The 16516-nt window shown below is 39.3% G+C and overlaps 1 protein-coding gene across 2 annotated transcripts in view; it reads left to right on the top strand.

The window, feature by feature from the left end:
- The window catches only part of ralgapa2 (Ral GTPase activating protein catalytic subunit alpha 2), a 204543-nt gene that overhangs the window by 160962 nt on the left and 27065 nt on the right, over positions 1-16516 (top strand). For both annotated transcript variants that reach the window (XM_084393878.1, XM_084393879.1), the window contains exons 37-38: positions 975-1133; positions 3054-3181. In XM_084393878.1, coding sequence (XP_084250004.1) covers positions 975-1133; positions 3054-3181 — 287 coding nt within the window. The remainder of the gene's footprint in view (positions 1-974; positions 1134-3053; positions 3182-16516) is intronic.

Genomic DNA, 16516 nt, shown 5'->3' with positions numbered 1-16516 from the left:
GTACTAAAATAAATGGTTATATATATATATATATATATATATATATATTATTGCACTATTGCATTTATATAGCACTCCTGGATTGACGGCTCTGTTGCAGTAGACCATTACAAATTTTAAATAACTAGACAAATAATATGTTTAGGTTAAAACTGCATCTGTCTCTGAAAAAAAATCAGCAGTGAATCTACCAAAAAATCTACCAACAGCTGTGTCAATGGATAGAGACACATTTATTTAGTGAGGTTTGAATAACTATTGAATTAATTTAGATTTACCAGCATGTTACCAGCTCTCTAGACATCCGTATCAGCATTGACCCTTACCGGTCGAGTTCTAGAAACAATTTATACTATTTTTACCTGAACTTAAAGGCATTTACAGCTTTGACAGCTGAGAGTACCACATCTCTGAACCCATTGCAAAAAAACAAACAAAAAAAAACATTGCAATATGTTAGAACCTCAACATTAGAACTACATATTATTCAGACTCTCGGCACCCATGTGTTTCATGTTCCTTGCCAGAAATGAGCTTCTGAAAAATGCATTTCCTACAAATGTATGTATATTTTTATGTAAAATGAAAATCTGTCCAATTTTCTGGCAAAAGCCAATTTGTTTAAATGATTGAGACATAATGAACCCAATTTCTCTAGCTCATTTGTCTTCAGATTGAAAATTCCCAAAATAATTCCAGGAGTTGTTATGGACTAAAATAAATGTAGTATTTTCTTTCTGGAATTATTGTTGATCACTAAGAAAACACATGTTTGTGAGGTTGAGTTATCCTTTTTTAATGTTTTTCTAAGAATCTGTTTGTCTGTTTGCTCAATATGTTTGCCCTGTACAAATGATTATCTGTGTTTGTTTGTTTTTTCCCTCGGACATGAAGCCCTTGTGAGTTATGTGACTAATGTTTACAATTTTTTTGTGTCAGATTTATTGATGCGTTTTGCCTCTGGTTGGTCATAGCTTCGTCACTTGGGAAACGATGAAGTGCACATTGTGTGGTCGGAGCACACGCGGGATTACAGACGAGGAATCATTCCCACCGACTTCGGAGATGTCCTCATCATCATCTACCCGATGAAAAACCACATGTTCTTTGTTCAGATCCTGAAAAAAACCCAGGTACATCCCCCATCGTGAAGATAATGACATTACGTTACATTAAAAACCACAACCGTCTACCATAACTTGCCAGATTTTCATATATTACGTGAAATGCCTCTCCAGAGGCGTCTTAAGATCTTCGCCAGGATGTGCGATGTTTGGTTGATTGTCAGGATATGTGGATTGTGGCTGAATGGTTTCTCTTCCTGTCTGTTCCCTGAAAGCACTAATGCTCAGAGTCCATTACTGCACTGTCGGCACGCCACTCTCATCGCGGTCAAGCTGCCTTTCATCTTCCTCCTCCCGCGTCTGCCACTAGATCCCCAGAGAAACCAAGCGTGCATCATTTGTAATTTCTCGTAAACACGTCACCTCTACGAGTCTTGACTGCTGTGTGTTGAGTGGCCTGGATGCTGTCAGATATATATGGTTCCTGCATCATGTCACCGGCTGCAATTAGTGAAATTCCCTCAGCTGTGTCACTGTTATCTGCCGTTCCACTCAACTAACTCTCGTGTCATCCGCTCGATAAATGCAAGCCTTGGCGAAAGTACTGCATTATCCATCGACTAGATTCAGCTGTCCTGCTCATAGTTTTTTCCTGCCTGTTTGTGGCGTACACATCACATGCAACATCGGGCGGAGACTTCATGCATAGTGATTTAATGTTTAAAGGGGTGGTTGATAATGAATTCACCTTTTTAACTTTAGTTAGTTTGTGATGTTGCTGTTTGAGCATAAACAACATCTGCAAAGTCACGATGCTCAAAGTTCAAAGCAAAGGAAGATATTTGCTTTTACAGAAATCGCTTTTTAAGGACTACAACAAACGGCTGGTAGGGACTACAATGAGCTTCCTCCCGGGTTAGTGACATCACTAACCCTAAAATTAAATTTACATAAACCCCGCCCCCGGAATGCGTTTCATAGATTATCAATGACAGAATATGCTAATCAATGGCTACGTTTTCATGGACACAATCGGAATGAAATCAATACGATTGATGGTGCACGTTTATATGTCACAAGTTTCAAATCGTATCTGATGTTTTGACATGCGCACACTGCACGAATATACAGAGTTTCCCGTTTTCTGCACATAAATATTCTCCTATATTGGTTCTTTATTTGTTTTAAACAGCAGACGTAATATTAATTCGTCTCTGGTCATAATTTAGAGCATATTAACCGCTTTGCCGTGCTGCTTATTGATCACGCAGTAAAAATGCCTCTCCCCACGGCCAAAACCAGACGTCTGTGGATGAGAATCCAAAACAAGGACTGGTGGGACGTTGTCCTGCTTCACTTCACAGATGCGCGAGTGAAATGAGAATTTTAGAATGACGGTAAACTTATTAATATGACACTTTATTCAACAGGAAGAACAGCTCATTCCGCGCGTCATACGTCACTACGCTATTTAACGTCATTGCACATGCGCAATCCTTTCAGTTTCGGTTTTCAATCCGATCAAGTGTTTACATGTTCTTTCAATCGGATTATAAAAGGGATAAACCACCCCTTTCAATCGGATCGAAATTTCATTCGGATCGAGCTCAATCGGATCGATTAAGGTGTTTACATGAAGGTTTTTTAGTCCGATTGAGCCGTCAATCCGATTATAAGTGTCCATGTAAACGCAGCTACTGACTAGAAGATACAACTCGAAATCGGCTACCTAAATTCATCAACTAACAATTCAGAAATGTCCTATTGCTTCTACATGTTGTCACTTCTTCTTGAGTCTCTCCGTCATTGTCCGACTCCAGTTTGAACATAAAAGGCAGAACAGTTTCTGACATTTTAGTGCGTGTCTGCAAGCTGCTAAGGACACGAGCTGTTGTAACTCTCCTACACATCACATGCAACATCAGGCTGAGACTTCATGTATAGTGATTTAATGTTTAAAACATTTTTTTTTTACCCTCTCCTGACCAGGTTCCTTTCTTCGGGCCTCTGTTCGACGGGGCGATAGTGACTGGAACGCTGTTGCCCAGTCTGGTGCGGGCCACGTGCATCAATGCTAGCAGGGCCGTGAAGTCTCGACTGCCGCTCTACCAGAGTTTGTATCCTTTCACCTTTATGGTTTGTGATGCAGTAGACTGTCAGGATCACTGCATTCGAGTATCTGTATGTGCTTTTGGCGCTAACTGTGCCTGTAGAGAAAACACACTCAGAGTGTGTAGTTCCCTGATCATTATATCGTGAACGTGACTTCCACTAAATATCGGGACACTGATGTCTCAATAATCTTCTACGCCATTATGAGGTTAATCATTATCACTATTGCTATATTATACGGCGTGAGCAAAATTATTTTTTATTTTTTGGCATCATTTGTTGTTCTTTTGGTATAGCTGTTAAAAGTACAGCTCGTCCTCCATTTCTGGCGAAGACAATGCACCATTTTCCGGTAAGTCAGAATATTCTGGTGTTTATGGTGTATTCTGGGAATTTTCAGAGAGCAAATGTTTTATTGAATGATTTTGACAATGATAAATTCCTAGGCAGTGCATATTTTCTATGGAACTAATGAGCAGATTGAAACAGACCCGCTATGTAATCATAACAAATCAATGGCCAACATGAAATGTGGCTTTAATCATCAATAATTCAGTGGTCAGGAATCAACTGTGTTATGCTTATACTATTACTAAATGTATATTTGTTTGTCTCATAACTTTTTCATCTGCATGTAGAAACAGCATAAGCTGCCATTACTAGTTTGAAAGTGTTTGGCAAGAAGTGAAGTAATGTAATACGTCAAGTTGTGTAGCTGTAAATAATAAATCAACACTCTTGGATAGTGTGCCAACCAGTTTTACATGCTGTGCTATATGGGAAAATATGAATTAATTAGCCAATTATCAAAAAATGAACCATAAAGGAACACTGACATAAAACAGTGGTCATTACTTTTTGGTAATGATCAGCTGACTGCAAATTATCCCATTTAATACAAGACTTTTTATCAAATAAATAAAATATGGTCACAAAAATATTGCTTTGAGGGGATATCATTTTGATATGTGAGAAGAAAGAGCGCTAGACTACCATTCAAAAGTTTGGGGTTGGTAAGATTTTTTTTAATGTTTCTGAATCAAGTCTCTTGTGCTCGTCAAGGCTGCGTTTACTTCAACAAAAATGCAGTAAATTCAGTAAAAAGCATTTATTTAAAACAGAAATAAGTGTGTAATAAGCTTGTATTACACCTGTAGCGCTTATAATGTAAGCAGATATTGCTGCATCATGCCTGATTTTTTTTTTTTTTTTATTCTGCTCTTTGCTTTCTGGAATGATATTGCATCAGTATGATCATTATTGTGTGTTGGTGTGTGTGTGTGACTGTTAATTGTCTCTTGTGAATAGGGTGTGAAAGGCCATTAAGGATATTCTGCTTTCACAGCTTCCTGCAATGACTTGATCTGTCCCAATGAATAATTGATCTGCTTTTGGGTGCTGCTTCTGCACCACTGTCTCTTATCTGTCCGTCACAAGAACATCTGCTCAACATACACACATAAGTGCATCCTCTCGTTCTCTGTGTGTCTTTCTGTCTCTGTTTGTCTTTCCATTGCTCATCTCATCTCTTTGTCCAAGTTCTCAACACAAGCCCAATTCCAGTTTTCTGATCAAATCAGATTTTTTTTTGTTGTTGTTGTTGTTGGTTTTAAGGTTGTGACTTTTGAAAAGTGTCTCATGTCAGACGTTGGCTTGAACAGACGGTGCTCCTGCACTGACCCGCATACATAAAACAACAGTAATTAATTATGAGAGTAAAGAGGTGGGGGCAAAATCCTCTGGTTGTCATTAAAAGAAAATTCACATTACCTATTTTCTATATGAATTGATCTTAACGTTATTGATATTTTGTGCTTTTGTCATTTTTATTCAGTTTTTTATATATATTTCTTAATAGTTTTAATTTATTTTTAGCTTCAGTTTTAGTTTTCTTTCAGTTTGTAATTTTAGTACTTCAACTTTTCTCTCAGGTAGTTGCCAAGGCAACATTTAAAAAAAAAAAAATCTACTTTTTAGTTTTCATCTAAAATTTATATTTTATTTCAGATTTTTTTCAAGTAACAATTTGTTTAAACCATTTTAATTTTAGTTAGCGATAACAGCACTGGGACAGACGTGTCTATGGTGACATATGCCAGACTTCTCCAATCACTTTGTTTGCTTAAAACCTCCCCTTTTTTTTTTTACAATCGACTGCAAGCTCTCATTCAGATCTGCCTCCAACATCTCAAAATCCAATCAATAACCGATGGATAGAACCAAGCCATGCCTTACGTTACATGCAGTACGTTTTACTCAGATTACATTACAATGCGGTAAAAAAAGATCTGTCGTGATTTCAGCCTGGAATAGTGGGACCTCAACATCGATGCTTTCACTGACACTATTGTCTTTTGAGAACTTCAAGATTCACACTGAAGTCACATTATGTAAAATCTGGTACATTTATGATTTAATTCCAATGTATGAAAGCGGCCCAGACCAGAACTGTTTGTTAGATTGAGTGTTAATTTTACCGTTTACACTGTCATCCAGAAACAGATCTACATCACATATGAGGGGGGAAAAAATCTGATTTGATCCACATTCAACTGCAGTGTGAACATGGTCTTGGTTCCCTCTCTCTCTCTCTCTCTCTCTCTCTCTCTCTCTCTCTCTCTCTCTCTCTCTCTCTCACACAGTCTCCCGGTCTGAACCATGACCTTGCCTCGCAGTCTAAAAAAAGACGTCTGTTTTTGTGTGGAGATGAAATCTTCTCTGGAGTTTTCTGCTTCACAATGGGTCGGGATCCCTGCAATTTTCCTGCTTGTTGTGCTTGGTGCTCCAACGTAATTAGTTGAATATTTCTTGAAAGCGAGTCCTCGTACTCCCTGCACAGGCTGATAAAAGCAGGTGTCTCTCTCTGGCCTCCAGCGGGGTACACCATCACTCAGCTCTAATTGGATGGGTTTTGGTGAAATGACCACCAGAGCTTGGCATGGGGCACTGCAGTCCACCCCTGTGCCCTGCGCTGTCCCCACACCCCTGCGCTCCATTGTCCGTGTTCGTATGCGTGTATGCAGGTGAGTGTGCGGAGCTAATCTATGGATCTCTGTCCCGCCCGACTCTGGGATTATGCTTTTCCAAAGGGCTTAGCTTGAATGGAGAGTCCTCACTCCTGCTGACACCTTTCACGTCGCGCATAATGCGTCGTGATTATTGATTCATCAGCTGCTGCGAGTTTGAAGTGGGCCATGATGAAGCCTTGTGCAGCGAAACTTAGGATATATTACAAGATCAATAAATCTTCAGCTGATACGAGAGCCTTTTGTTCCTTCATGTTCTCCTTCTTTGTATTGCTGAGGAGTATAATGGGTCCTTTTAAAGGGATTGTTCTTCCAAAAATTAAACTTCGATCATTATTTACTCACCCTGGTGTTGTCATAACGCCATATGACCTTTCTTGGCCTAAGGTCAGTGTGCCATACACTGTCTTTTCACTTTCTTTCTGTCATTCTCTGCATGAAGCTGAGATGCTTTAATCCATATGGGCTTGCGATGGCAGTCCAGTGGCCTTTAAGAGGTGAGGCAGAGATTCACTGACCTTCAGTCTCTTTGCTGCCTCCCTGCTGAACAAGAATCGATGGAGTTAGCCTGCTTACTCCCTCTCTCCTCCTGGCTCAGATCCATCTCTAGGCACCAATCAATAGCCATAATCTGTTCCTACCCACCGTCAGTCATGCGAGATTCAGCTTTTAGCACCCGTGATGGTCGAGGCTAAAGGTCCTTGCACACTGAGTCCGAAATTTTCGTATGCGTTTTTTTCGTATTCGTGATTCGGTGGCTCTGAATTGTCATAACACCATTCAAAATGCTTGCTACGGATGCGAAAAACGCAGAAAATCCGATCCGATTTTTTAATGACGGACGAAAGTTTCGGAGGCAGTGTGTAAGCGTGATTGAGATAACGTGAGGTCGTATTTATTTTTTAACGTGCGCAAATTTCGGACTCAGTGTGCAAGGGCCTTAAGTTGGGGATGGGGTCTCATATAAACCATAATACAAGTACCAGCAATTTAGGGTGAGGATTATGAATGTGATCATTTGGATGTCATTGTGGCCATCCCACCATATTAGATCTGTGTTCATAGTAGCTTCTTATTGAAACACAGTGTCCATACATTATGTTGAAGTCACTTTGTCAGGGTTGAGTCAAATGTGATGAAATGGCTTACATGCTTTCTTGTGTTGAGGCCGAGTCTGACATTCGACTGCCGATAATTTGCAGATTATTCTGGCTAAGAACCACCTTGTTAAACTGGAAGAGACTGTCCTAGTGACATCCACACTTAGCTTTTTTTGCATGGCGTTTGGGGCCATGTACATTTGCAATTACTGATACCACAATAATAGACCAACATAGTATAATAGTAGATAACAGCATTCAAATAATGGTGCAGCAGTTTCTACAAATGTTTGTATCGACAACACTAAAGAAATGTGTTGAAAATGCGTAGACCAAAAGTAAAAAGTTTCAGTATAATTGATATATTTTAGTATAATTGGGATACTATTATAGTTTTTATTCATATTTTGAATTCGTTTTTGTTTTTATATTTTTATATTGAAGTTCCAGTAATTTCATTGTTCATTTTTATTAGATGGATGGATGGATGGATGGATGAACTAACAAAAATGACAAAAACAATAAAACTACTGAAACATAAAAAAAAATAAAAAAAAACCGTTTAGTAATATTTATTTAATGTTTTTTATTAGGTTCAATAACCCTGCTTAGCTACCAGTATTAGAAACCCTCTTGATGTCGCAATAACCACTGAGGTTTGTTGCCACCACAGAAACGCAAGAGCGCACATTCAGTATGTTCATCGGGACTGTGCACTTCCAATGCATTGGCCAACGTTCATGCCTACATTTTGCATCCTTACATAAATAATGTTTCTGGCCTTTCTGGAAAGATTCCCTTTTGATATGAGCATCTTTGAGTGGAGAGCTGGGAGGCGATGTCTCAGTGGAGAGCAGTTCAGCGTCTCTAAGCACGTTTTCACTTTCCTTTCTTCACCCCCATGTTTGTCCCCCTCCCTAGTCTGCTTTCCTGGGTCTCCCAACTTGCCAGCTGTTACTGGAGGTCCTGACAAAGTCCAGTGTGTTCAGATCAGTGAGTTACACCAACTCAACCACCCACCCATCTCTTTCTCTCCTTTTCTTCTCGTTCATGCCTGCACACATTCATAGACAGTCTATGTTGAGAATATCAAACTACCATACTACCCTTGCTATTGCTTCAGTGCATTTAAAATGCAACGTATAGAACACTTTACGTCACAAGTTAATGCACTCAACTTTCCATTTCCAATATAAACAATGATTCCTTGACTCAATATTTGCGACTGCTAAATGTTAAAGGCGACATGCTTTTTTTTTTTTTTTTACGTTACAGCACTTTCTTCTATTTCAGATTATTATTAATTTGTTTTGTTAAGAGCTCATCATTTACATTTGTTGATTGTCACCATTTTTTAGGTTTATGTCAAATGTCGAGGTCTATGTACAACCTTCTAAACCTATATCCAGAGATTTTTGCATAGGGTTGTTCACTTCACACATTAAATGTTCTATACAATTATATATTCATATAAAGTAAGAGAACCTAAAAAAGTGTTTTGAATGAATGAAATATTCTCAACTATTCCTCTATTTACAGTGTGTGAAATAATACCTACTGTTTCACTTTATATGTTTCAAGCCCAGTACAGTAAATAAATATTTTATTTTATTTGGTAAGTTAATATTTTATTCTCAACATAGCCTCTGTAACACACTCACACACACACACATACACACACACAATTAAGGGGGGCTCCCATCCACAGGCCTGTCAAGCCCAGCCATGAGTGGAAAGTCAGTTTTGCCCATATGGCATATGGCGTCTCACTGCTGCCTCTTTATATGAAATACTCAAGTATTCTCCCACCCACCCTCTCTCTCTCTAACACTGAATGACTCATAGCATTACTCTTCTCTAGCTCTCTCTACCCCTCCTGCTGCTCGTGATGCCTGGAACAAAGAATAGTGACACACACATGCGCGCGCACACACAAATGCCCGTGGGGGATTTTCTCTTATGGTAAACCCAGGACTTAAACACAGGTCAGTAAACAACTCAGGGAATGGATAAAAGAAGAAAAAACAGGTGGCAAATGTAATTTGTACTCATGTACTTCATGTTTATCCATGCAGCCGTGGCTTTCTTTTCTGCACATCATCATCATGCTCGGAATCCTCAATAGCTTTTTTAATCAAATTTCCGCAGGGAGCAGGAAGACTCCCGGGTCATCGAGTTGTGTCTAATTCGATATGAGTACTGCATGCTACTGGGTCAAACTCTTCCATACTTTATCAACGTGATATGAAAAACGCACTTGATGATATTCTCGTTTTTCTTTTGTTTTGCCGCTCTCCAACCAGAATTGTAATGCATTAAATGTTCATTTTTCTTGACAAGAGGATGAAGGCATGGGGAAGTAACATTGTAAACTAGATTATTAACATTTCTTAAGTAGTGCTTGCTCATGCAGAACTCATTTTGACTAGTTGTCAGGGTGTTCTGGTGGTTGCTTGCTCTTTTAAAAATAGTTTCTAAAAGGGTGTTTTCACAGCAATGCCATAGAGGCCGAACATAGACAGATGTCAAGCATGAATGCCTAATGGAGTGCTAGGGTTTTTTTTTTTTTGTGGGAGGAGATGGAGATTCAGGTTTAAACGTAGATTGTCAAATTTAATCAGATTGCAGACGTTCTGTGATGCAAAAATAGAAACTGACAATGAACATTTCTCAGAAGAACCAATTTGTTCTTAGTATGAAGAACATTTTAGTAATCCTAATAACCTTTTTCTACTGTAAATAGCAATTTTTAGAATGTAAAGGTTCCAATGGTTCTTCATGGAACCATCGATGCCAATAAAGAACCTCTGTTTAAAAGTGCACTGGGTTAGTTGAGTAAGTTTCCACAAAATGTTGCCTCCTTTTAGCAGCTAACACCCAGTTTGTTGCTCTGTTTTTTTTTCTGTCACAGAACGTCTGCACCAATGTGATTGAATTTGACAATCTACGTTTAAACTTGAACCTCCGTCTCCTCCCACACAAAATGAAAAAAGAAAAAAAAATCACTAGCACTCCATTAGGCATTCATGCTTGACATCTGTCCATGTTCTGCCACTATTGTGAATGGAGGAGCCATTGCCAGATCAGAGTTGGATCCCCCAGCGCATATGTGTGTGTGTCTGTGCGTGTACGTGTGTGTGTGTACGTGTGAGAGAGAGAGGTAGAGTTACACAGAGCTTGCTCCTTTATTAATGCTCCCTCAGGAGTGACGTTACTAAACCGCGTGAGAAAAGCGTGAGAGCGGCTCCTGTTGGATCCTGCCAGCTTGTGTTTTCGCACTCTGGCATAGAGTATTCTCCTGTTTTGTTGTTGTTTATTTTGTGTGGATAAGAGACAACTGTATTAAATGCGAAACAATGGATAAACGGTTGCCTCCAAGCAAGGGTTTAACATTATATTTGTACAAATAGATCATGTTTTCAAGTACACAGTGAAATTAGCTCTCAGGCTAATTCTCTGGCTGATCAGTTGTTTTTGTTTTGACAGAATGTTTCTTTGTTTACGTGTTTTGTCCCCTACTCGCGACTGGTCTTTGATGGTTTTAATAAAAAATAACTCTTATTTATTTCATAGTGCAAAAGTACCATTCAAAGATTTGGGCTCCATAAGATACATATAAGATACAAAATGACAGTAAAGACTTTTACTTGGTTACAAATAATTTTTATTTTAATGAAATACTTTTCTTGTAAACTTTCTCTTCATAAAAGTATCCTGAAATAAAAAATGTATTACGGTTTTCCACAAAAATATAAAGCCGCACAACTGGCTGCTGGAAATTCAGCTTTGCCATCACAAGAATGAATTACATTTTAGAATATATTCAAATAGAAAACATTTGAAATTGTTATAATATTGGTAGCACGGTATTTTGCAGTCCTGTTTCGCATGTACATACTAAAATATACTTATTAAAGTAATTACAATAACTGGGTAGCTAACCCTGAACATAACCTTAATCCACGTAGTTACCTTTTATTTCCAAGTACTTTCTTAGGTAAGTACACACACTGTAGAAGAAAGTGCAACCATAATATTTCACAATATAAATGCTAGACATCAAGAACTTATTTTCTTGAGCACAACTAAGAGCCAGAGCCACAGCCAGTGTGGATAGTTGTGTTCCTCCTGTATTTGAACAGTTTTACCCGAGTATAGCTGGTTCAGCTGATATGTTCTCAGAACAGTGAGGATGCAAAGAGGATAAATGTCTCTCAGCGGCCTCAGGCGCACCTTAGAAGGGACTGTGCACAAGTCCGCAAGCATTCTCCAAAGTTTTTGCTCATTTAATTTGCAATAAAACATTCTTGGTCTCGTAACTGGTGCACGATCCTCTGGTCTATTCCCAAGTCTACACCTGTGCATCTGCGGAAAAAATTTCTAAGCAGACGTGAAGTGGCCCAGTCGGTCACAGTTCCTGCCTCTGTCTCCCACTCTTCCTGTTGGTGATCCGATGAGCGGGATGGACATTTCGGAGCCGTGCTAATTGTGATTGATGGCGGAGGAGGGGAGGACGAGTGTTAAACCTGCTCGTCTCAGAGTAATTAGCATCCAGCTAGCGGTTCCATCTGTCTGCCCAAGCCCTGTTTAATTAATGAACTTTCTTCTCCTCCCTCCTCAGGCTGCCAACTCTGGGAGAAAGCTGTTAGCCCTCTCAGGTTATCCAAATGGATGTCGCTCCGCTTTTTGTTTGTCGCCCTTGTACACAATGAACGCGTTCGCATTGATGAGCTGTGTGTGGGTTTTGTCTCTGGCGCGCTTTGTCTATAGTCTTGTAAAGGGAGTGATAATGAGCAATTCTGGCAAGCTTTGGCACTTAAGTGTGGGAGTATTTGAATGTACGAGAGTGTGTGTGTGCGCAAGATCGGACTGCGTTTTTCCAGAGCACTGTTGCTTTGTTTTGTTTGTGTTTTGTTTCTCGCTCATTAGAATGAGATTGCCTGCGGCAGCGGAGGTATTCTTCTCAAAAGAGTTGTGGCGTCTCAAGGCTCGTGTTCGTTTGCGTGCGATTGCGTGCCAGGATATGGATTGTGGACACGTTTGCAGGAGAGGGGCTTCGTGCCTTTGTGTTTGCGTCTTCATGCATGCCTGAATCTTCTCTGGCTAATCGTCATGGTTGTTTAGGGCTGGCCCTCGTTAAAGCTCATATCTCATTCGGGGGGGGGGGTTCTTTGTCTGAGGCCGTTGCTGATAAGAATACTGCCTCTAGGGCTCTTGTGATATTGAAATCCTCCAATGGTGAGCAAGAGTCTTCAATCGGTGAATATCAGCAGTGTCCTGATTACCATTCAATACCATTCAATCTCCCAGAGCTCGGTCACTCATCTCTGGCTCTCTCGGCCTGAATGAAGACTGCTTATCCTCTCTTATGCAACACATATCCAATTCTTCCCTAAATGTCACTCAAATGTCAGCCACCGTATAACCCGCCAACTGTATTGTACGTCCCGTGATACGTTCATTTTATGCTTCTGTGTCGTGTTGTTTCTGTCAAGCGGCTGTGGCGCTAATTTAACAATTATAAAACACCACACCAAAAAAAGTTAGGTGTATATTTATAAGAGCAATTTAATTAAACACATGTATGTACCAAACACATTTTAGTTGATCCAGCTTTATATAATACTTGGCCATCATAAATGAGGAATATCCTTGGGTATTTTCAATCTGTTGACTGTGTGTTGAGCACAAGTACAGGAAAGGTGTTTAACCATAAAGCCTGCTATATCATATTTGATAGACAGAACGATTAAGGCCTCTAAATGATCAACATGATCAGAACTTTGCTGAAAAACCTGTCGTGCACAATCTACTCCAGTCCCTCTGTCGTCTGATTGATAGTTTAGACTTGTTTTTAGCAAGTAAAAGGTCTTTTAGTATAATTGTACAAACGAACATCACTACTTAGGATTTTCTCAGTCATAAAATCTTTCCACCTTCCACTTTTTTTGTCATTCTTTTAGTCTTCTGGCTTCAGACCTTTTCTGCTTCTTCGGTCGTACAGGTACTGATTCACAATAATAACTTGCGTTGTCTACTTTGCTCTCTTTGCATAATCCAACAATATTAGCAACTTGGCAGCCATTGATTCTCTCCGAGATTTAGTGGGTCACATCATCACAACTGTACATTGTCGTTTCACTATACACAATCAAACGCTTTTTATAGAAAGCTCTTATGAGTGTAGACCATTCAGGTGACTTCACAAAAACACAATTTATTTCTTTATGTACATTAGTACCAAACTTCTGAATGCACAGATTCTGCTCAGATTCTGCTGAATGTACCCTGGAATTTGCCTATAATATTTACATTATTCTTTTATAAAGACAAATGAAGAAATCTGGTTGAACGTGAGCAGTTTTCAATGAGAAATGCCTTTGATTTAAAGCATCTGCTGTTTAATAAAGTTTTGCAAGCAACAAATCATTGCATAGCATACAAAATAAATGAATAAAACATGAGGCTGCTTTAAAGACTGCAGCGCTCCCAGTTTCCAGCGCTCCACTGGCGGATATCTTTAAAGAGGAATTAGTTGATTATTTATAAGTTGGCCATTAATACCACTTTAAACAGTTCAAAGGCAGAGACGGCTCCTCCACGCGCTGCCTGTGATTGTTCTGAGCTAAAGGATGTCCTTGTGTTTCTCCATTTGCATGTTCACACAAAACGGAGTCTCTGCGAAGAGGATAGGGGGAATAAACAAAACAACAGCAAAAACCGCAAAGCAACATAAAAGTGTGCATCATGCTTTTTTTCCATCCGGGCTTTGATGTGGAAATGGAGCTTCTTTACATTGTGAAGTAGAGGAGTGCAGTTTGCTCGGTGAAGGGCTAAGCTCTGCTAATGTCCCTTAGCTTTCCTGGCATGAGAACGTTACACGGGATGTCTATAATAATGCCGTCATTTCCCCTGTGATTCTTATTCATTTGTTTGTTTATGAAATGCTCATTATAAAGTAGTGCCTCAACCAGAGGCCATTTCATCTTTGAACGTCTGTTTGGAACTTCATTACGGGTCTGCGATTGGTTTTTATTTTTGCTGCTCCTTTTGATTGCCAGACAATCCAGCATGTTGCTGAAATGAAAGCTCTTAGCATCTCATTGTGATTTGCAGGTCTTGGTTTCAAACAGTTCATACAGCCTTTTAATTACTGTGGCAGAGCCACTACAAATCTATAGCTGTTGTCATGTATATGAGTCTCATTGAGGGTTAATGCACAAAGCTGGTGAGGTGAGGATGCACAGGCTTTATGAGGAGGTGTCTATAGTTCCTCCCCCACACCAGCCCAGGGTTTTGTCTTGATCTCCCACAAGTATGATGCAATTGATATCACAATGTTGTATTGATTTTTAATCTCTATTTTATAAAGTGAATTACCCATTTAGTATCGACGAATAAATGCACACTACCGGTCAAATGTTTGGAATAATTACCATGTTTTTGAAAAAAAGTATCTTATGCTTACCAATGCTGCATTTATTTGATCAAAAATATATTATGTAATAATGTGAAATATGTATGTATTTCTATTGGGTTGAGATCTGGTGACTGTGGGGGCCATTTTAGTACAGTGAACTCATTGTCATGTTCAAGAAACCAATTTGAAATGATTCGAGCTTTGTGACATGGTGCATTATCCTGCTGGAAGTAGCCATCAGAGGATGGGTACATGGTGGTCATAAAGGGATGGACATGGTCAGAAACAATGCTCAGGTAGGCCGTGGCATTTAAACGATGCCCAATTGGCACTAAGGGGCCTAAAGTGTGCCAAGAAAGCATCCCCCACACCATTACACCACCACCACCAGCCTGCACAGTGGTCACAAGGCATGATGGATCCATGTTCTCATTCTGTTTACGCCAAATTCTGACTCTACCATCTGAATGTCTCAACAGAAATCGAGACTCATCAGACCAGGCAACATTTTTCCAGTCTTCAACTGTCCAATTTTGGTGAGCTCGTGCAAATTGTAGCCTCTTTTTCCTATTTGTAGTGGAGATGAGTGGTACCCGGTGGGGTCTTCTGCTGTTGTAGCCCATCCGCCTCAAGGTTGTGCGTGTTGTGGCTTCACAAATGCTTTGCTGCATACCTCGGTTGTAACGAGTGGTTATTTCAGTCAAAGTTGCTCTTCTATCAGCTTGAATCAGTCGGCCCATTCTCCTCTGACCTCTAGCATCAACAAGGCATTTTCGCCCACAGGACTGCCGCATACTGGATGTTTTTCCCTTTTCACACCATTCTTTGTAAACCCTAGAAATGGTTGTGCGTGAAAATCCCAGTAACTGAGCAGATTGTGAAATACTCAGACCGGCCCGTCTGGCACCAACAACCATACCACGCTCAAAATTGCTTAAATCACCTTTCTTTCCCATTCTGACATTCAGTTTGGAGTTCAGGAGATTGTCTTGACCAGGACCACACCCCTAAATGCATTGAAGCAACTGCCATGTGATTGGTTGATTAGATAATTGCATTAATGAGAAATTGAACAGGTGTTCCTAATAATCCTTTAGGTGAGTGTATATATATATATATATACTCTAATATTTTGAGAACTTAATACTTCTATTTATTTTTTATTTTTATTTTTTCATTATACATTTACTATTTTATTTAAGTTAATACCAGTATTTGGCAAGGACTCATTCAATTCATATATGTATAATTGAGCAGCATATTAGAGTGATTTCTGAAGGATCATGTGACACTGAAGACTGGAGTAATGATGCTGAATATTCAGCTTTGATCACAGGAACAAATTAAATCAAGTATAAAACTCAAATTGTCATAACATTTCAAAATATCACTGTTTTTACTGTATTTTTGCTGCCTTGCTGAACATAATCTTAATTATTCCAAACTTTTGACTGGTGGTGTATGGCTCTAAATATATCACAATTAAAAATGTTGGATCAAGGATCATTGGATCCTTAGATAAATCTCCTTGGATCCTTAGATAAAGGACAAATGATTGATTAAACGTATTATGTAAAAAAAAAAAAATAATAATCTAAGGATCACCGTGATATTGTGTGAAATATAGAGATGTTTGTATGGTCACAGCAGTGTGATTGTGCAGAAAAGGAGACCAATATTAGGAAACATTACAGCTGCTCCAGCAGCATATCCATAAGATGTATTTACATTTTAAAGACAGCCTGTATGCTTTCTGATGACAAGTAACATTCTCAACGTGTGTTTCGAGCTGTC

The sequence above is a fragment of the Rutilus rutilus genome, assembly GCF_951802725.1.
Source record: "Rutilus rutilus genome assembly, chromosome: 21".
NCBI classification, from domain to species: Eukaryota; Metazoa; Chordata; class Actinopteri; order Cypriniformes; family Leuciscidae; genus Rutilus; species Rutilus rutilus.
Note: the sequence above shows the minus strand (reverse complement) of the source record. Positions and strands in the feature narration are given on the sequence as shown.